At 39.6% G+C, this 22,906-nt stretch overlaps 1 protein-coding gene across 1 annotated transcript in view; it reads right to left on the bottom strand.

Moving 5' to 3' along the window:
- LOC107393251 (zinc finger protein GLIS1) overlaps positions 1–22,906 on the bottom strand; it is a 91,086-nt gene that overhangs the window by 21,532 nt on the left and 46,648 nt on the right. Inside the window, exons 5-6 of the mRNA XM_015971491.3 lie at positions 7,102–7,263; positions 4,111–4,221 (exon numbers count right to left, since the gene is read on the bottom strand). Coding sequence (XP_015826977.3) covers positions 4,111–4,221; positions 7,102–7,263 — 273 coding nt within the window. The remainder of the gene's footprint in view (positions 1–4,110; positions 4,222–7,101; positions 7,264–22,906) is intronic.

Below are 22,906 nucleotides of genomic sequence, written 5' to 3' on the forward strand. Positions count from 1 at the left end.
GGGGTGATGGTGACACAGGAGTTAATTGCTCGCCCCATAATCGTAAGGTTGCAGGTTCGAGCCCCACTCAGTCTGTCACTGTCTTTGTGTCCTTGGGCAAGACATTTAACCCCCCTTGCCTGTTGGTGGTGGTCGGACGGACTGGTGGCGCCAACGCTCGGCAGCCTCGCCTCTGTCAGTGCGCCCCAGGGCCACTGTGGCTAATTCCTTGCTCATTCCCACCAGCATGTGAATGGGTGAATGACTGATTGTGTTGTAAAGCCCCTTGGGGGGGGGGGGTTCCAGGACTGTAGAAGGTGCTATATCAAATACAGGCCATTTACCATTTTATGAAATTCACGTCACATCCAACAACGTTGGGATGCTCAGATGAAGCCTATAGGGAGGTTAGGTCACACCCATCTTCTTCCGGACCATGGGTCCACAACAGCCCAATGAATGGGAGTCTATGGGAGGATAAAAGCTATTTCCTCATCCCGTTTGTTATGTGCCATAGATCATGATGTCTGTGAATTTTAAAGACACACGATGCCAAGAAAGTGCTTATTTTTGAACAGCGGCAAACAGCAATTTTAGGTTTTGTATGAAAATGCACAATGGACTACAAATTTAACTAATTGACGTTCTCAAACCAGACACGGAGAAGAGGAGATTAGTTTAACAAGCTTCCAATTCTTCTTCCAGGACAAAAGAAGGTGGAGAAAACCACTATAAATCTGGTGATGCGATAAGTGGCAGCTACGCTGGAGGAGAAGAGATTCTGCAGTGACGTCATAAATGTGATGTCTGATTTTGTAGTCATTTTAATTACGGATTTTTACAAGCTAACCAGTCTTAAATTATGTGACGGACGTAGTTGAAACACACATAATAATTTTTCTTTTAAATTGAAGTACAACATACAGTGTGATTCAGGGCGTAAGGCAAAGCGGATTAGAAAATAGCTTTTATAGACTCATTCACCTACATTCATTTGTTCCAGGGACCCTTGACCTACCACAATACCAGATGAAATGTGCTGTTAATATGATGTACTATACAAAATACATCAAGAAAAGCAAGAAAATATTCAAATGTTTTCTTGGGGTCAAACTCAATTGGTGGTTTTGGTATCTGAGAGAAGTTTGATGAATGACCTGGCCATAGGACTTGTCGAAAAATTGCCATCAAAAAGCAACTATCATCAAAAAATGTTGCTGGAATTCATTTAAAGTATCCTAACTATATCTTAATTACATCTCCACTTGTTTTCAATCACCCCTTTTTAATTTACTCTTCAATCACTAACCCATCTTAAAGTGACAATGTGTAGTTTTTACAATTAATCTCTGGAAATATCTATTGAAATGTTGTTGTAAGTGAATTAAAAGATACCCTATTGTTGAAAAATATAGGCAGTTTCATAAAATTTAACCTGAGCGGGTTTAAGTCTCTGGGCGACGCCATACTGGATGTCATGTTTCCTTCTACGGAAGCCCATGAGGACAGAATGCATTTACTGATTTGTAACAAATGGATACAAATTTTTCAGCATAAATAATGATTTTTATTTTACATTTTTACCTTTTTACTCATTGCAAGTGATGAAAGGGAATCTGATGTTCTTGTTATTTTGCTGGAAGTTGCACTCCCATGGATTTTTGACCCTAATGGCTATCTGTTGGTAAGATCTTACTTGAACAGAAAAATAATGATTTCTAGCAGTGATTTAGGTATAGTGCCCCCTATCGCAAGGGAAACTACACACTGTCACTTTAAAGTTTTCTCAAAGTTGTCAAAATCTATGAGGAGACAGTTTCCTGATGTGTTCTACAATTTCTTTCTCCTTGCAAATGTTCAATATTTCAGCAGCACAAAACTGAGAAAACCGTTGTGAACAGTTCAAGATATTTTGGAAACTCCTTTAGGAACGTTGTAGTAATTTGTCACCAAAAGTCAAAGCTAAAGGTAAAAAAGGCCTCACAGGATTTTGTAAAATTTGGATTATTAATTATCACACATATTTTTTAGACATATAAAACCACCAAACTTTGCTCCCTATCCCAATTTTCAAAAATTTAAAAGTTTTCTTCATTTACAGTCTCGGGTACTCCACAAAAATCTGTTCCACATTTCCCATCCATGGTTGGAAACATTCTTTATTTGCATCAACTAAAAGAACAATTGTTTCTGATTTGCGCACAGCGTCTTCTGCTGTTGCCATCGATGCAACGAGAGTCATGCCCACTTTTTCACAGCTGGCATCATCATTGTTTGATTTCACACACTGAGATGCTTCATGTCAGTAAATGTGTATGTTCGAGTCCTGCTGGGGATTATTATCAGCCGTCCTGCAAAGCATTCATCACATGTAATTGAGGCTCTGTGTGACACTCTTAACAGTTTTCTTTTCTGGGCCAACTCCAAGAGTGGACTCAGAGCGTTTGTTTGACATTTGTCCATAACATCTGGCCACTGGGGTATTCTGTGCTACAGCTTATTAACAATGCTACAAGCACACATGTGTTTCCCTTTACGATGCAAAGCAAAGGAACACATCATCCAGCCTGCCACTATCCAGCCCATTTCCACAACAATGAGCTCTTTCTCCCTGTTATTTACCAACTTCCACTCAGGGAGAGAATAGGCTTTTGACCATAAACATGATGAAACGTGGTTGATCTGATCTATTGCTGTGGAAATGATTCTCAGTGATGTCTCCCTGCTTCTAAAATGCCCACACCAGCTGTGTGGATAACGTGCATCAGAGAAGGAGAGATTACACAAACTAGGTTAAAAGATCAACACAGGGACGGATGCAAAAGTCTAGCAATCAATCAATCAATCAATCAAGTTTATTTATAGCACTTTCCATAACATGGAAGGTGACCAAAGTGCTTTACGTGAAAGAAAAAAAGATAAAACCATGGAGATAAAATAGAGGTTATGACAAAAGATATGACATAAAACCTTAACATCAGTGGCTAAATGATGAAGCAGCAGAAATGAAACAATAAAAGAACACCAAAAAACAATTAAACATAGCATATACAGGATCCCTATTGATAAAATGCCTGCTGGGAAATGTAGGTTTTAAGCTACTTAATGCCACATAATATAAGCCACATGACACATTTTATCTTTCTCATCCAATCGGAACCTTCCTTTCTGAGGCGTGGCATAGTCTCTGTGGTGTTAACAAATCTGTCAAACTTTGATTCGACCGTAAATCAAAACATCCAGATTAATAAAACCAGTCCCCACACCATCTTAGTTCAGTTAACCGCATTCTAAGAGAAGTATCGAACCGGCCACCCGGACTTCCTTTTTAAGCAAAGAACCAACAAGCTGGATAAAATCTGTTGCACTTTACCAACCAAGCAAGGGTTCCTTTCAGAATAAAAGCTGAACTCATTGACCCTCAGGGTCCATCTGACGCTGTCAGCCAACTGTTGCTTTTTACCTGGAGACAATCCAAAGACTAGTCTGTCGTACTGCTGACGCTGTTTCATCGGCTCCGGCACCGAAAGGGGGGTCCGAGGACCTGGCATTCTGGATCTGTACGGAGGTCTCATCCTAAGGGTATGTGTGGAGCATCAAAATGGCGCCTCATGTGTTTATGAAACTCCGATCATAGCTTAAGAGCAAAACATCACTTCCCACTCAGACTTGCTTCTCCGGATACGAGAGTTCTGATGACCACATCACTCACACATACACCATCCATCTCACGTCTCATTCACACCAAGATCCATTCATCACTTAGATTTTAGAGTTAGTCTTGTTTAAAATTGTTTAGAAATAAATCTTCTTAAACGCTTTAAAGGTGACTCTCTCTTCTCCTAGTTAATACAAAGTGGTTACATAATCCCTGCAATAAAAAGTTCCAATCTTCTGGTTTAAGTTATCCAAAGATCCATAAGATTGATTTCATATTTTCTATGGAATCTCATATCTTATGGCGTATTAAATAGATGTAAATTAAATCATTACAATATATATATAAATAAATATATGTCTGAGTCTTCTGAGTGTAGGTTCAGCCCCTCGCCGACCAGGTTATGCTTGTCAGCTAGCGTTTAATGCATTATATACTTAATTTTACTTTCACCCACTGTTACAGTGTCTCACCTTTCGATGCACCTGTTGCTCCTTGGCTGAGTGGACCTTGACATGTTTGCGTAGAGAACTGGGGTCTGTGTAACGCTTGGTGCAGCCAGAGATCTGACATGCATACGGTTTCTGTGAGGACAGACAACAGGTTTCACAGCAGGTTTTAGCTTTAAGGAATTTAAACTCTGAAGGAACAGAGACACCCAAAAAAAAAATACCCCAAATGTAAGCAATAAAAGGATTAAACGAACGTACTGGAGATAGGAAACCTGAAATAAAGACAAAGTCCTACCTTTTAGCTGAGACGGATTCATAATTTGAAGTAAAAAGGAAGAGCGAGAAGAAATAATAGAAAAGGACATCAGTTACAGAAAATGTCAACACAGGAAACTCTTTTAAAACACAAAGCTGACTTTCTCACACTGTAAAATCTGATTCGTTCCACTTACTTGAGAAAAGCATGCAAACCGATTGCACTTAAAATAATACACAGTACTATAGGTACCCATGTTTCAGATCAACTACTACTTACAAAGTAAAATGCACTTAAAGTTGCATAAACAACTAGTACAAAGTACTAAGATATTTTCTTACTGGACTAGCATTTCAAAGTTGTATATACTTAAGCAGCTGTAAACTAAGCAAATGTTTTTTTTTATAGTTAAAGTAACATTTCAGTGCATTTTACTTTGTGTGCGCCTGCGACTCCAATAGATAACATCCCATGTACTGATAATTTTAAGTGCATGTTCGGATTCTTTTACTGTTCTGAATCCCCATTTATCTGATATTACATCATCAGTAATGTGTTCATGACTAAAATGTTCCTGAAATGAAGAGGAAAAGAAGTGTTTTATGACATGTCTGGTTGTGGGTTAGGGTTAGGCGTTGTAAAGGCTTTTTGAGTCTTTATTTTGAGTCAGTATCTTTGGATAGAAAATGCTTAGAAAAGTAGGAAATTATTCCCACAAATTTCTTTCAGAAATTCCTCATTAAAGCATAGGAGGAACATCTTATCTCTGCCCTTTCTGTCCCCCGGTGTTCTCTTTGAACATTGTTCTGCCAAGTTAAACTCCAAATGTCAAACAGAAACTGGAATTAAAGAGGAATACAAATCCAGAGCTGCTTCTGAGTCGAGTAGAGCCTAAAACTGAGTGTTTCTGTAAAAATGTACACACTTTATATTTAGCTGCTTCTGGTATTTAATTTGAACTTTTTAAAGGCTCACAAAACAACTCTGAATGGGAAAAAACCCCATTGATTTAATGTTAAACCTTTTAATCCTTATTGTTGATGACACATCGTCAGGCTTTTGAGATCCTAGCGTTTCATTTTCTATCAGAAGCTAATGCAGGAGATTCTTCTCATGTTCAGCCTGCATGAACAACTCAGAGTGACTGCTATAATCAGAAATATTCATTTAAAATTGTTTTTTCAGTGGTCCACACCTTGGACAAGCCATGAAATGTTTGGCTGTTAAATTACATCCAATCGGTGTACAGCTCCCGTCGATATCAAATGTGTAAATAAAAAGTTAAGGTTGTGAAATTTTGATAGTGAACAGAACTTCCATTGTTTTCACATATTAATGCACTAATCTGCTTATGAGGGGAAACCCTATTATAGTGTAATTTTGATTTTATGCACCAGTTATATTATGGCATTTGATTCAGAGGAAATCCTGGATTTATATTATGATATGATCGAGTTACCTCTTGCAATGCATGTATGTCTCTTATTTTATTTTATTTTGTTTATTTTATTTTCCTCCCTTTTTGATGTACTAGTGAACGAGTGTTTATTTTGACTATCGTGGTGGAAAAAAAGTAAAAACACACAAAACAAAGTTTAAAACCATTTTTTTGCTATCAAAATAAAAATAATCTAACTGCTCAAATAACAAGCACATAGTTGGGTAAAAACCTGTTCCTCTCTGTGGGTGAAGTGGGTGATGAACTGTTGGACTTATAGCAACAAACCAATAGAAGTGAAGGCTGACTCAATCTTTCCTTCTTATTTCAAATGTCTAGAAAAACAGGCAAAGCTGTGTGTGAGCTCACAGCTCAGATCCAAGTTCGTTTAGGCTCAAAGAGTAGCTTGGCTCGATGGCTCCGCTCATTAAACGATCTGTTGTGTGTTGCTGCTGGGCGAGTGAAAATGCCCCACTGCGGCTCATGAGGAAATTAAACCAACACTGTCTAAAGGTGGAAATAGGTAGAGAAGATTGGCAATTCAGTCTAAAGCAGGGGTGTCAAATATGCGGCCCACGGGCCGGATCCGGCCCGCAAGCAGGTTAAATCCGGCCCGCGAGATGGTTGTGTAAACTTTATTTTCATACTTTACAATGTAGAGTGAAAATAAACGTATCATTGTGAGCAAGTTTCCTCTGTAACGAGTATAAATAAAACAAAGCTGCGCTCAAGGCTCACACAAGAACTGGAATCACATCCTGAAGTTGGCCGCCACTCAGGATGTGACTCCTGATATTGATGTGCTGGTGAAAGCTAAAAGATGTAAAGTAAAATGAGTCAAATATACTTTAAGTGCTGCATGAAACTGATCTTGCCATGTGATCTGTAAGCTCTTTGAATCACTAAGGAATGTTTTTTTATTTGTTGATTTTTTTTTTTTCAAATTTTCAAGTACACTTCAGGTGTTGTACTTGTACTACACTGTCCTCAGGCTCCAGCCTTGTTTTATATTGATTGTATTAAAACAAAGAAAACAATCTGAAGTTTATTTTTTTAATTTACCGGTCCGGCCCACTTGGGACTAGATTTCCCTCAATGTGGCTCCTGAGCTAAAATGAGTTTGACACCCCTGGTCTAAAGCATAAACCAGATATGAACCAAAACTCATATAGGAATATATAGAATTACCTGCAAGCTACTTCAGATTTTCGTTGAAATTTTTAAATTTCTTACTCTACGTTTTATCTTTTGCATCAGTAGAAACGTAAATCCTGTCAGGTGAAATGTTGTGAGGTGAGAGAGCAGAAGCTGTTCTGACCGTGTCCAGGTGAGTTCGCTGATGCTTGGCTCGGTCGCTGGAGTTGCTGAAAGCTTTCTGGCAGCCCGGGTGCTGGCACAGGTACGGCTTCTCGCCCGTGTGGCTCCTCAGGTGGATCTTCAGGTTCTCCAGACGAGAAAACGCTTTGCTGCAACCCTCGAACTACAAAGGAGGGACACAGTGAACAAATGACGTTAAACATGGAAAATAAGTTTGTGGAACGCTGGTGAACATGAATGTGTTTGGGTTTTATGCTTTGATTTCCTCCAGAGTTTTGTGTTTCCACAGCTCTTAAATTACAATCCAAAAACCTTTGTTGCCACCACATCAGCATCGCGCGACAATGTCCACCCGCTTCAGGGCTGTCACCTTAATTGCAGGTGGAAACTGGAGTGTGCTGTTTCGAGCAGGGTTCATGAGTGTTTCTGCTGTTTACAGTGCATTAAGACTGACAAGTGCCAGCGCCTGTAAGCAAGCTCATATCTGACCCGGCTCGGCTCATCTGATCCCAAGCACTCAGCCAATGAACACCACAGATTTGCCAGCGTGTGAATCATTCATGAGGCTTCTCTAGTGTCTGCTTCTGTTCTTAAAAGGGAAACAAAGCAGTCAAATAAAAAGCTGCCGAATGGTGGAAGAGGCTCTCCTTTAACTGTAGCTGTTGCTTATTTTCTGCAAAATCACACAAGCATAACGTTTAATGAGACAACTTCCAGATTAATGAGGATTTTGGGAGTGAAAGGGGTGTTTACTTTGTTGATTTAGCAAAACTGTCAAGAAACGCCAACAAAAAAGAAGACAACGATTCAGCTTGATTCAAACTCAGATGTTTCACCATAAATATCAGCAAAGATCTTAAAAATAACATCACTAATATAGTTTTATCCACATCTTCCTGCAGAAGGCCTGTAGTTTCTACTGTCCATTGTACGCTGAACTTTAGTGGGTCCTGCTGACAACAGGTCGGGTTACAGCTAAGAAGACAGCGAGCAAGAGAGACACCATTCTTCTAACGGGCCTTCAGCTCCATCTGGGCTCAGTACTCATCTCTGGTCTCCTTCGTTCACTCAGGCAGAGCCTTTTATTCACAGAGGCACCATTTAATATGTGCGAAACCTTAGCCTGTCATGGTGGAGCCGTTTTGGTTGACCGTTTTAGTCGGCGTCTGCGGCGTGGCTCAGTGGATGAGTCTTACTGTGCTCAGAGAACGCTGATGAGCTTTAGCACAGAGATTTTAGTAGGAAAATATTCACTCATGTGACAATTCAATCATAGTTATGGAGAAGTACAGACTTATTTAACCACACCTATAGATTATTTACCCCGTCTTAAAGAAAAAAAAAGTTTTCACTTTACAAAAACAAAGTATCTAAAAAATAATAAAGGAAACTAAATGAACATAACTATATTTTCTTTATAGGCTTTATAGGCTATCCCTAGAAAAACCCACCAGAAACAGCAAACATCATAATTCTTTCAACTAAATAAAATAGATTATTTACATTCCCTATTGACCTGATTTTTGCCTTGTACATGAACAGGGCAGGAGCTCAGGAGGAGGAGCGGGTTGTCCAGTAATCAGAAGATTGCAGGTTTGATCCCGGCTCTGGACAAAGAAGGCTGCTGTCCTCCACTGTCGCTAAATGCTTGCTAGTACGAGGATTGCTGTAAAGTCACTGACACTAGGGGTTGTACGAACTAGTCGACTAGTCGACTAGTCAACTTCACGGCTCTGTAGTCACTTTTTATGCCTGTCATCGACTAGTCGCTGTCACGTGATAATGACTGACAAGATGCAGTCATCGGAAAAGACAGCAGGTGACGAGCCCCTGCGCATCTGGATCAAGGCAGAGGCGACAGCGCTGTGCATGTCGGTACCGACACCGGCGGTAAAACGGACATTTAACCAAACTGTGACCTTTTCCCTCTTGCAATTTTACCTTCCCCTCACCCCCACCAGTTTGCGCATGCAAAGCTCTGATCGCTGACGCGGCGCTCCAGACATCTGCGTCCTGAGCACTGCCAAATCAGGTGTCACCACCTTAAAAACAAATTAAACACGCGGTCGTTCATGTCGGCTCATTTCCTTTCATGCGTTCTGTCTTTTATTTGTGCCTGATGCATTTCGCTGCTGGGAGCGAGGTGCATCACCTGTTGTCCTGCGGTGACACACCCCCAAGATTCCACTATCTCCGCTCCAGCACGAACTCTGCAGCAAAAACGGTCTCGTTGTAGTCGGCCGGTGAGCAGCGGCACTCCGCTGTTTTTGCAGTCGGTAGATCTTTTAGAACTGCAGTTCAAAGGTAACTCATGAGGTGAATATATATGAACCCAGGTAGCAGTTTCTCTTTAGGATTGAGATGAGATGCAGGAAGATAATAAACAGGCAGGACAGAAAAATAGTCAAATAAAAACAAATTCGTTTTTGTACCTGGTGGTTGCAACAAACAAATACCTTTGAAGGTAATCAGAAGTGAGGAACAGAAAATGAAATAATTACTTTAATGTTTAGAGCAGCAGGAACTCCGAGAGGCTGCAGGCGCATCAGTTTGTTGCTGCTGCGCAGGGGGAGGGGGGAGGACTGGAGTAGGATGCACAAACTACCGTTGTTAAAAGAGATGTGTTAACTTAGAAAATGTGGGCGCAATTTTAATTGTCAAAAACTCCAGCGAACCTACCGACCGACCCCCCCCCCCCTCCCCCGCCGCCGCTTCAGGTGTATGACGTCATCAACGACTAGTCGAAGTCGACTCGACTTTCAGTACTTGACTGTCGACTTTTAAAAAAATAAAGTCGTGCAGGCCCTAACTGACACTAGTCAGTGACTCGATGCAGTTTGCTGGATTCCTTATATCAGTGGTTCCCAACCTTTTTCCCAAGGGACCCCTTTTTTACCAGTCAAATTTTTGATGACCCCCTCCCATTCTCTCTTCCAGTACAAACATTATTAAGAAATGATAAAATTATTCAAGCACATTTTAATATGCAATAGATAACAGTAATAGTAGGCTCCAGTACAGAACAAAGTCATTAACAAAACCAAACAGAGCATAATGTGCTTGACAGTTTGTATTACTTCTCTGAACACATTGTTTCTTGTAAACACTGATAAATCAATCATTCCTTTCAATAAACGTTTGACACATAAAAAATACACTGAGCAAAATGTACTTAAAGTGTATATTACTGTTTATACTAGATTATTTACTGTAAAGGCTGTGATTAATCAACCAGTCCTATCTTTAATGAACTTTTGACACTTGAAATTAAAACAGTGAGCTGAGCAAAATGTTCTTAAAAGTGTGTTACTTTTTCTGCACTAATTATTTCCTGTCTTAATATCAGTAAACTTTTCACTCATGAAAAAAAATGTGAGCAAAATGTAGGCTATAAACAAGTAATAAATTAAGTTTTAATCCCTTAAAGTGGAAAGGTCCTGGCGACCCACTGAGAAGCTTTGGCGCCCCCTTGTGGGGGTCGGGACCCCCAGGTTAGGAACCACTGCCTTATATAGTAAACTTTTTTCTGATTGGCTTAATGAACTGACCTGTATTGGGATGTTTACTATGTGAAGTGCATTGTGATAACTCTTGTCGTGATTTGGCGCTATATAAATAAACTTGAATTGAATTGAATTGAATTGTGTCCTTGGGCAAGACACTTACACCACCAGCAGGCTAGGTGGCCCATCTGACCACCTAGCCTACTGGTGGTGGTCGGAGGAACCGGTAACGCCAGTATTCGGACGCCTCGTCTCTGTCAGTGTGCCCCAAGGCAGCTGTGGCTACATCGTAGCTCATCACCATCAGCGTGTGACTGTGTGTGTGTGAATGGATGTATGATACACTGTAGTGTAAAGTGTTTTGGAGTTCTCTGACTCTGAAAGGTGCTATACAAGTGTGGGTCATTTATTCATATGATGACCCTCCAGTCCTCTCAATGTGACAGTGGTGGCGGGGGGGACCGGAGGCACCCGCGTACAGCACCCTTACTTCTGTGCATCCCCAGGGCAGCTGTGGCTACATTGTAGTTCATCCTCATCAGCGTGTGAATGGATTAATGACTGTAGTGAAAAGCACTTTGGGTCAGTTATCATTCTTTTAATCTACTTGAAACCGGACTCGCCACACGGCTTCGCCCAGACCACCAAATTCTGCACTGGGTAAATGACGAATGGCTCAGATGTTCAGGGTCAGCCCAGCTGACGCAGTTTTATTCTACAACTCCCTCCATTACAGCTCCGAACAGATTGGAGAAGAAGGAAGTGACATCACAGAATAAGGCTATTCAAAATAAAAGAACCAAACAATCTTTTCTCAAAATGTCTAAAAATGTACTTTTCAAATGAGAATCTTGCAAAGAAAATGAAAAACAAGGAACTTAAAACAATTATTTAGAGTTAATCAAATAAAAATATATAATTAAATAAGTAAATTTAATTAAATAAATGATTTTTGGTTAAATGAATTATGCATTTTTCTTTCCATTCTTCATACCTAAAGTTAAAACTACTGATCACTTTAAATAAAATTTAGAGAAACTTTCATTTTATTTAAAACACTTTTCTGATAATAATTTTTTTAATCGTGTTTTCAGGCTTAATGCATTTTACTATTTAATGTTATTATTTGGTGTATCCTCATTAATTTAATTGTTTTTAATGATATTGAATGTGTTTTTTTTCTGTTTGTTACAATTATTTTGTGTTTATCTATCTACTGTAAATCACTTGGTCTTTAAAAAAGGTGTGCTATAAAAATGTTAGATTGATTGCAGAATAAAGTAAAATGAAAATATTCTAATGTGTTAGATGGCAAACAATGGCAGAATTAGCTAATGTAACTAAAACAGAAATAACATTCACATAACTGTCCCCATTGAAAAGATGTACGACGACTGGTGGATTTAAGTGCTGAGCATTCTGCTTTGGTTGTCATTAAAAGTCCATAAATGTGTATTTGTGTAGGGACTGATCTGCCTTCTGAAGCATAAATTAAAGCTTAAAATTACAGTTTGACATCCGTGGAGGAAACCGTGTTATTCGTGACAGGCATTTAATTAGTGGGAACGCGATGTGCAGGGCACCTGAGCATGAGCTCTTCTTGGCTGCTGAGACACATAAAGGCACCTCATATTACCCAGAAAACCCTGCACACACACACACACACACACACACACACACACACACACACACACACACACATGCACATGCTTTAAATGACCTTATTTCAGAAACTTTTTAATTTTTATTTTAAGAATTTGTACACAATGAAGTTTAAATTAAGTCATATTTTTTGATCACCAATGGTAAATCTAATGATGAAAGCCTCCCTAAATAATCAATTCATTAAGAAATTGTCAATCATCCATAAGAAGTTGACTTAAATTTTAACTAGTGTAGAAAATACACACAGTTTAAAGTGGTATAGCCTAGAGATGATTGACTTTTCTCTTTGATTTACCCATAAAAACACTTTAAACAGCACTAATCACATTAATTGCTCTTAACATGTTTAGTTTTTCTTCTAAATACCCTCGGTCAGAAGGCTGCCACATGAGGGGAGTGGCGTTGGCGTTCTGGAGGGATTTCAGTCCTGTCTGGCACCACCTGAGCTCTGACTGGGTCACTCAGAAGCTCAGGAAACATTAGGGATGACAGCAGGGTCCTGACTTGGCTGATCGGAGTGAGAGAGGCTTGGAATCGTGCATGGGCAGCTGATCACAACAGACAGATTATGGACCTGGTAGGACCTGAGGTGGTGCGTCACACCTGAGGCCTTCATGGGAAATTACTCGTGACTGACCAAACAGACTCAGTCCTGAAAGGCAGCAGTGTAGGACTCTCCACGCAAGGAGCTGAGTCATTAGCAACCTGCGGGAGCTGAGCACGGCAGGAACAGTCATCCGCTATGGACGGGTGCTAGGAGAAATGTGGCTTCTGCTGAGATGTGCAACAGCCATCTGGTTTTTAGAGTCAAAGGATGACAGAAGAGGATGGGTGCTAGCAAAGAAAAACTAAGAAAAATCATCTCTTTATAGTTAAATTGAAGAGACAAATGTATTTTTATCACTAATTTCTGGAAACATCCATCGAAACGTTGATGAAAATAAATGTTTATATGCCCAGTTGTTGAAAAATATTGGTGACTTTGTAACATATAATCATATGAGGTCTAAAATACATGGGAGCGGGTTAGGGTCCATTACTTTAGGCAGGTCGGCTCTAGTTTTTTGCATATGTTTTTAAGAAGTAGAGTCAGGTTCTGAGGGCTGTTCCACGAAGCGAGCTAAACCCAAAAACCAGGCTCACTCTGAAAATCCTGGCTTTAATCTCCCCTAATTTGGTTCCATGAACATGTCTAACCTGAAGCCCCTCCCATTCACCATGGTAACCCATGCTGGAGGACAAACCTGCTCCATGGCAGGCTCAGCGAGGATTGCTGAAGCTTGGTTAATATGATTGGACGAGGCGTGTTATTACGTCCACTTTTTCTCGCCGGTGGTTGGCAAAAACAAAGTGGTGCATTAGCGCCACCGCTGTCCCGCAGCTGTAGCTTTGTTTTTGACGGCTAAAGAAATGGGGTTGGACATTAGAATTGTACCTATTCAAAAAGTAGTTTACTCAAACAGCTTCTTCAGAAACACCTCATCCTACCATTGAAGTCTGAAACTGCACTGTTACACACGTTCTTAGTAAAAAAGGGAAATGTCGTCTTTCCTTGACAGTAGCAACCATTTTGGCAGCAAACATTCTGCCAAACCTGACGGACACAGTGAAGGGCTGCGGGGCAGAAAGGAGGTTTTATGAAACTATAAGTATTTCGAACAGAAATTTAGAGGAGTAAGTTGTAACAAGGTGCTTTTCTCTGCCCTGACCAAGGAGGAAAACCATCAACACTTCAGGATCTGTACAGAGAGGAGGCGGTGCAGCAGAGTGCCACGGTTACGGATGAGAGGAACATGTGCGTCTAATCTGCCCACTTCCAACTGCCCCGTGGCAACCACAGCAAAGAGCAGAACAACGTAAATGGTTGAAATTAAATCCATATGATTCAACGAGACAGTGAAGGAGAATCAGGCTTCCCGCGCACTTTGTTGGGAGACAATATTAAACCGAACTTGGTTATCGCGGCATTAGTTTCCACTGGAATTTGAACAGTTCAGCAGCAGGGCTCATCTGTTTAGAAGTGATAAGAGTTGAGGAAAATTTTCATAAAGAAATAATTTCAAACAAAATTTCTTTCCATGTTTGCTGATCTTTTTTCCCTTTATTTTCCATGTTTAACTTGATTTTTAGGTTGTGTTTTTTTTTTCTTTTTTGTAGCATTTTTAATGTTGAGCTAGTAAGTGGGAGGGAATGTCGTCCAGATGCGAAAACACACGAAAACACGTGAAAACAGATAAATAGGGAGGAAGTAGTCAGGCAAATGCCCAAAGAGATTGTTCTTAACAACCATTTAGCACTCATGCCTGAATAATTTTGGGGCCAGATTTTTGGAAAACCTGGATGGCACAACAGGAAGCCCTTGTATGATGACTAAATTGGTGCTGCTCAAATAATGAGCCAGCTGAGCTATTTTGTTCCTCTAACAGATCGTTTGAGACGGAAGTGCGGTGATGGATCTGAACCCCTGCTCCTGCAACAGAGACCTGGAGAAGTGGCCTGGAAGCTGGTGTTATTTTATGACTACAGCCTTCAGAAGAAGAACGCCCCAAGCTGATTTGAAGAATTGCAGTCTTGATCCTGATATATTTTTTTTTAATTATCTTTATTTCATTCAATAAAAAATAACACAACAGACACTAAACAATATTCATGAAAACACAATATATATTTGAATGAAAGGGAGCAGATAGAAGAAAAATCTTATTATTTCTACCCCCTTTTTAAACTTAAATATCAATTTATATTTGTGCAGTCCCTCACCAGTTCTTTCAGTCCCGTAACTGTTCACATTTGTTAATTATTATGTCCACATCAATTGTCCGTTGTCATATCCACTCAACACACGTGATTTAATGTGTAGACTGAACACTTTTAGAGTTCTTGACTCTTTCCATTCTCTGTCCAGGCAATTCCACAACTTCACACCATTCACAGATATACTCATTTCCTTCATTCTTGTTCTAAATCTAGGTTTTTTGAAGATTTCAAATCCCTTCAATGAATAACTGCTATCTCTCTTTTCAAATATATGCTGAATATTCTTTGGCAATGTACCTTTATTTGCTTTATACATTATATGCAATATTCTCTAGTTGACCAAATCATGAAATTTAATTACTTTATATTTTATAAATAATGGATTAGATGGAGCTGTACTACGAGTGTTGTCTATAATTCTCATTGCTTTTTTCTGCAAAACAAAGGTTGTGTATATGTTCTATATGCAGTTCCCCAGATTTCTACACAGTAATTTAAGTATGGCAGAATCAGTGCATTGTATAGTAATAACAATCCTTCACTATTAAGTAGAAACTTTACGCTATATAATACTGCAATGGCTTTGGCCACTTTACCTTTTATATAGCCTATGTGTGATTTCCAGCTTAGAGCTTCATCAATCATTACTCCCAAAAATTTGATTTCTTTTACCCTTTGAATTTCCTTGTTATCTATTTTTAATATTACGTCTATATTTTCTTTGTCATTAAATAGAATGAAATTAGTTTTTTTAAGATTAAGTGTTAATTTATTTATATCAAACCAGTTTTTAACTTTTATCAGTTCAATATTTATCACATGAGTTACTTCATTTATATCAGACCCTGAATAAAACAGTGTTGTATCATCTGCAAACAAAACAGAACCTAGTTTGTCAGACACATTTACCAAATTTTCTTGTTTCAGATTGGAAAACTCCAAGCAGCATTTAAAGTAGATTTAGCATTAGCATTTTTACATAACATACACAGCTACAGAAATGGAATGCAACCCTCTTTAACACACCTCTGCTTTCCCTACAGTTCAATGGATAACTTATAATAGTTTCTTGTGATGCTTCTTTGAAGAAAATGCTTATTATACTCATTCATAAAGGCTAATTAGAGTGCAACACAATGCATCCAAGGCTGCAGCCATTAGGAACCATCAAGGCATTAATTATGAACCTATTCACGAAATCTGAACCCGCCATGAAAAGCACAAACTACCGGTTACGCAATGAAAATCCTAAACATGATCTGTGCTCTGAGCCAGCGCCTCGACTGGTGTTACTGGCAGTCAATGCAGGATCCAGTCTGACAGAACAGGAGCTACGGAGCCCTCTGACACTCGGGCCTTCAGCTATTCAGCACATTTCACTCACACCTGCCTCTATTCTCACTCTGGCTTTCTCCTGCTTCTCTCTTTCGCCCCTTTCAAACCAATAAGCTCCTCTCTGCAGCAAACTCTCCATTTCATTTGATTCTAATGAGCTAAATCACACACCACCAATAGCAATAATCATCTTAGGTTTGACTAATCAACTTTATCAATCTATTTCTAAATGTTTGATTACTAAAATGCAATGATTAGATGAAATTAATTGATTGTTGTTCCACTTTCTTAGTGAACACAGTCCTTTTTTTTCTAAAAAGGCTGCCGGTAATGAAGAAATTGGCATCTGTGAATATTGCTACAGGTCTGGAAAGTGCCCTCACTTTGACAGCAACTCCCCACATTAACCATTCATGCTCCAAAGAAAAGAAAAACATCCACCACTAGACCGCAGTGTCTGCTCGAGATGACCAGTAGCTGTTTTCTAACAATATTAAACTGTTTTTAGGTTTAAAATCGTGAATTCTTGCTGCGGTCAGAAAATGTTTATTTTGAACATAACCACATTTTCTAGCCATTTATTCTCCATGGCATTCCTCTTTCTTCCTTTCACAATCACTCAGTCTTAACTTCTGTCATTTGTCTAAGAAATTGGAAATTGATCCAGCATCACCCGGAGCCGCTTGGTAACGAAATAAAACTCTTCATTGTCCAAACAGTTTAGGAGTTGACACAGCTGTTTAATGCCTGCTGTAGCAACTCTGTAGCTCTGACGCGATAACAAATAAACCCTGCTAAAGCTCAGAGTGCTGCTGCCAAGGCAAATACCTTGATGCCAGAAGGGCCGACGTTCAGACAGAAAACATGCCTGCAAAATTAAACAATAGGTCAAGATGGCATTATGATCAACACCAGCCCAGAAACTCAAGGAGAGCAGGGGGACGAAAGTGCATTTATGCAATACCCTGGACTTGGACCAGACCACAAGGCCTTCTGGGTAAAAAGGGAAAAAATATGCTGCTGCCTAAAAATGTGGTGCAACTGCGATGCCACGATGCCCTTTAGATTTGTTCAGTTCTGAGTGTGCCAAGGTTCTGTTCTGTTCTGCTCTCTGTGGGTTTCAGAGTCCAGTCGTGAAGCTGGTTGAAAAACGTCAGACTGCACCCAGCATCCATCCAAATAACGGCTCGGTCTTTCTTCGAGACATCAGAATTCATTCAATAAATCAGTATGACACATTTCTGCAGCTCTTTGGTCAGATTCAGTTCTTCAGCTGCACTCAAAGACTTCAGTCTTTCTATTATAATTCACTTACTCACTCTTGTAAGACGGTGACTCAGGTGTTAGAAGTTCTCCCAGTAAAATGCAGGTTGGCAGTTTGAACCCAGGCTCTGTTCATCTCAGTAGGACAAGACCCTTCAGCCTCCCTGCCTTCTGGTGTTGGTTGGAAGCAGCGGTAGCACTCGTGTACGGCAGCCTCGCTACGATCTGTGTGCTCTAGGGCAGCTGTGGCTACCATGTAAAGATTGTAATGTAAAGCGCTTTTTAGCCTCTGACTATGCAAATTGCAATATTAGTATTTACTGTTATCAAAAATGTTCAAATTAACAATATCTGTAATCAAATCCTTGTGTCATCGGGAACTGAACATGTCTTTAACTCCTCACAACTATCTGAAAACTAGTTTGGGACACAAAACTGCACCAGACACAAATTCCACAAATTTTCTATTAAAGTTACACCTAGTCGATACTTTGCAATACTAGGTTCAAACTGCATAACTGCAGCCCAGAAGACCGGTGCCATTCGCCAAAGCAAAATGACCTGAATTCTGGATGGCCTGCCAGGCTAATGTAACTGAGGAATTACAGTATTTTAAAAGGTGTAAACTTTCTTGTTGCATTATCTTCTCCATCATCTGAATTGCCAATTTATCCTAATTTAATTCCCAATGTTGTCATAATTTTGCTTCTCTTTATATCAATCAGTTTATTATTAATAGTACCCCTTTATTAATACATAAAGGAATGCACACACATCTGAGGAGGAGGAGGGGGAGGAGGAGGGGGAGTAGTAGTAGTAGTAGTAGTAGTAGTAGTAGTAGTAGGAGTAGGAGTAGTAGTAGTAGTAGTAGTAGTAGTAGTAGTAGTAGTAGTTGTTGTTGTTGTTGTATAATTAAAGGACTGGTTGTTAGTTTTAGGATTATTATTATTGTTAATACCCCTTTATTAATAAATAAAGAAATGTACACACCTCTGTTTAATAATAATAATAATAATAATAATAATAATTAAATGACTGATGGCTGGTTGTTGTTGTTATTATTGTCATAATAACCAATGAAGAGAGGACAGTTATGGAGTAATGTGCTCATATCTTCCAGTTTTTGTTGACATATAAGCAGCTGCATTTTGTAGCATCTGCAAACATCTACAGCTTTTTTTTGGTAACCCAGAAATCAGATCATCATAGTCGACAACCACAACACAAATGCATAGACTCTCTGCATCTTCAGTTGATAGAATTTGACAGAGTTCTGCTATATGTTCCTAAGATGATAGAAAGCAATCCTTGTTACCTTAGTTTCATAGCCTGCCACCCCCTCATAAAATGACTTAGGACTGCTACCCCCCCCTGAAATTTGTAACCAGCAGCCACAGCTAAGAGAAATGCACTTTAAAATCACATATTGGCATTTCCTGGATTTATTCCAGGGAAAATAAAGCAAATAACGCTGATATTTGGTTGGCAACAACACAAGAAAATGCTTCAACTTAAAGTTTTATTCACTCATAATGCGATCCCACCTCAAACAGCTGGACCAGTCTGGTAATAAACACTGCATTAACCGTTTTCACAATGGCGCTACGCCGATTCCAAGCTTTGCAGATTGAACATAAAACAGATGTTTTTCTTTACTGAAGAAAAAAACCTGAAACATAGCATTAGGATGTAAAACTCTACGGGGGAGAGGTAAGCCCTGCGATGGACTGGCTCTCTGTCCAGGGTGTACCCCGCCTGATTGCCCATTGACTGCTGGAGATAGGCACCAGCCCCCCCGCAACCCGCATGGACAAGCGGGTTCAGACGATGGATGGATGGATGGATGGATGGATGGATGGGGGAGAGGTAAATCCCAGCTTAAATGTCAGTGTCTGGGTTGTGCCAGTGCTGCAGGGTCATTTGATCATAAAGTAAGAAACTGGATCACTTTGTGCCGTGTCCCTGCGTGCTCCACTAAGAGACTTTTTGGTCCTGTTTATTTCTTGAATTCCTCCAAACTCCCTCTCATGATCAATCACTGCAGTGGACGTGATCTTCGTATGATCTCACTGCTTCAATAAACATTACGTGCTGTTTAACACCACAGTACATGCGGTATTATCCTTCCATCTGGATTTCCTTTCAGCATCACGCTCCAGAATTGACAAACACAACAAAGGTCTCTGCAGCGTAAACACACTCAAAGCCTCACCTTGAAACGTACGGTCGACTTTTGTGGAATTTCTGAGCTTTGCTAATCTTTCAGAAAAACATTTGGGTCCACAATCAATGCACACCAAATCACATGTCGTGCATAATGGCTTGTGATGAATTCTGGGCAAAAAAAATTGTGATCTTAACGATGACATCAGAGTAGCTGGACGGCTCGTCTGGCTTTGCTTCTTTCAGCCTTCACTTCTTCTCGCAAACACTCAAATTAAAGCCGGCACACTAACCGCAAAACACAGCAGTACAAAATTTAAACCTGACACCCTGAAGGTAAACATGTCTCTCACTACATAATTTACCCGTACTTCTCTTGGTGTTTGTTTTGTACGGTAGCAGCTCCGTTCTCACATACATGCCTCAGCTCTGGGCCAGGCTGGTCCGGTGTGTGCTAGTCGGGTGAAAGGACGCTGCTGTCCATGGGCCATGCTGCGACCAGGACACTAAAGTAGTCCCAGCTGCTTATAAATGTCCCTTTAACTTGCTCGCTTATTTGGAGACGTGACGGCGGTTTCAGGGGTAGATTTTGCTCTGGAGTCAGTTGTTTGGAATGACCTCTGTGACGCTGACAAGTCAGCAAAAATAAAAACATCTGGAGGTACAGAGGTCACACTAAACCAACCCAAGTGTGTTTTGTAGAGCGGCTGCTGTGGCTTAATGTGTCTAAATAAGAGCAGTGGTAACCTCATACGACAAATAAACCATATTTTCAAAATGCCACAAACCAGCACTATAATTATCTATTTATCACAAAGAAGTGGTTTTCCACACATTAATGCTCTTCATTCGTGACTCTTTATTACCAGAAAGCATAAAAACTGTGTAACTACAAAAAAAATCTAAGAAAAAGACCGTTGTTAAAAAGTGCAAAGACTTTTCTATTATAGATACTTTCATTTGTTTAGTTTTACCTCTTCATCATATTACAGTTTGAACTTTAACCAAAATAAACCAAACTGCAGCTGAATGGAAAAAAAAAGCAGGCTTCTCAAAGTAGGCCTGCTTTGGAGTGTATAGGGCAGCAAATGTGAATGTAATACAGCCGGATGTCATCAATATTTAAAATGAAATATAAATAAATAAAGTCACATTACAAATTTTAACTCTTAAGACAACTGGGACAGTTATTGATTGGTTATTTGACTAATGTGTAACTTCTGTCTGATGTAAAACCGGCTAAAATAAAAGCATGGTAAATAGATCTAACATCTGTAAGTACAGTAGTGTTTTGGTTTAACATCATGTCAACATACAGGAAAAACCCAGAAAGGAACTTTGATGACTGAGTTGAATAATTGACACAATCTTGACTATCAAAAAGACTTTGAGACCTAATTTGGGTGATGAGCCCTGCTTTTATTTTGGTAGGCTTATCCTGACTTAGAGCTGTATGAATTTGTATGTTAGTTAAATGTTTAATACAAAACCATAGATAGATAGACAGACAGACAGACAGACAGACAGACAGACAGACAGACAGACAGACAGACAGACAGACAGACAGACAGACAGACAGACAGACAGACAGACAGATAGATAGATAGATAGATAGATAGATAGATAGATAGATAGATAGATAGATAGATAGATAGATAGATAGATAGATAGATAGATAGATAGATAGATAGATAGATAGATAGATAGATGATAGATAGATTTTATTACAAATATTTCTTTTAAAGATGTCCTAAAGAGATTATTTTACAAATTGAACTTGTTCTTTGAGCCTCTATAGAGACTTTGTTGGGGCTCACAATTGCCCAGGAGCACTGATAAATGGCCAAACACACCCCCATAATAAAACCCCTACAAGGCTTGTTTGGATGGATTAACTGGCTTGCATGGATGAACGAGGAACGAAGTAAGTGTCTGGCATAGTGACTGTCCTGCTGATTGTAGAGCTGCAGTTTGTAGATGAACGGGGAAAAAGACAGGAACAACTAGCTGTGGATCTATCAGTCATTTATCTGTATATTTCCAGCACTTTCTGGAAAGTGAGTGGTGCTCCATCACTCTTCTTGTTGTTTTCCTTTTGTCTAACAAGGATGTTAGCAGCTCGGCCTGGCAATAGCTTAACTTGGGATAGCATTGTTCTGCAGTTAGGATTATGACCAAGTTTAACATGTTGCCGACACTGAAGTGAGTTGGTACATGCACATTTAAGATGTTGTGTCTAAGCTTATGACGTGTTAAACCAGCTTTTCTCAGAAAGAAGTGTTTCTCAGCAGCCATTATGTTGTGTCTGCCACTAGGGGGCAGTATAGGAGAGGAAAGGAGAACACAGGGAAGAGAGAAGGAGAAAGAGTAGAAGAGTTAAGATGGATGCTTGATTCTGCTACATGTGAGGCAGGTTCGGATAAAGCTTGGAAAAGGAATTCTTGCCTAGTCGTGCTACTTCTTGATACAACGGCTGACACGTTACATTACTGATTTACATAGGAAAGCAGGTCGCTATGCTACCTCAGACACCCCAAGCTGCCTATGTTCAACAGCAACAAGAAAAATGTGGTTTAAAATTCTAGAACACCTTTAATATTATTTTGTACGTTCTTGCTGTGTTTGTCTCCTAATTCCATTTTTGATTCTTTTTTAAACACAGTTAAGGTTTTTCTTTACCTTGCTGACGATTTTGTTTGCAAAGAAAAACCTTATCTGTGTTTAAAAAAAATCAAAAATGGAACCTTTAATATTATCTGTTAGTTGTTGAATTTTAAAGTCACAGTTTTATAACCACTGCCCCACAAGAACGTTCCTTAAATTTCTTTAAAAAGTGACAAGGTTCATGCTCATGGCCTGTAGTATAATTACAAGAGAAAGTTGTGTATTAAAAGATTTGCTTATGTACACATCTGCAATAATCTGTGCTTTTCTTTAACATACCACCTTCAAAGAAGTCCCCAAAGTGCCATTTCTTAGCAAACAGACCTTACTGTGCTCAAATCTGCCTTTATTGGCTCAAACAAGTGAAAGCAAAAGATTCAACCCCTTCCAGAACAAGCTGTTACTGTTGCATAAACTGAGGTTGATGTCTTGAATATGGTGGCCAACCCAAAGACT

This window comes from Nothobranchius furzeri, chromosome 8 (genome assembly GCF_043380555.1).
Source record: "Nothobranchius furzeri strain GRZ-AD chromosome 8, NfurGRZ-RIMD1, whole genome shotgun sequence".
In the NCBI taxonomy this organism is placed as follows: Eukaryota; Metazoa; Chordata; class Actinopteri; order Cyprinodontiformes; family Nothobranchiidae; genus Nothobranchius; species Nothobranchius furzeri.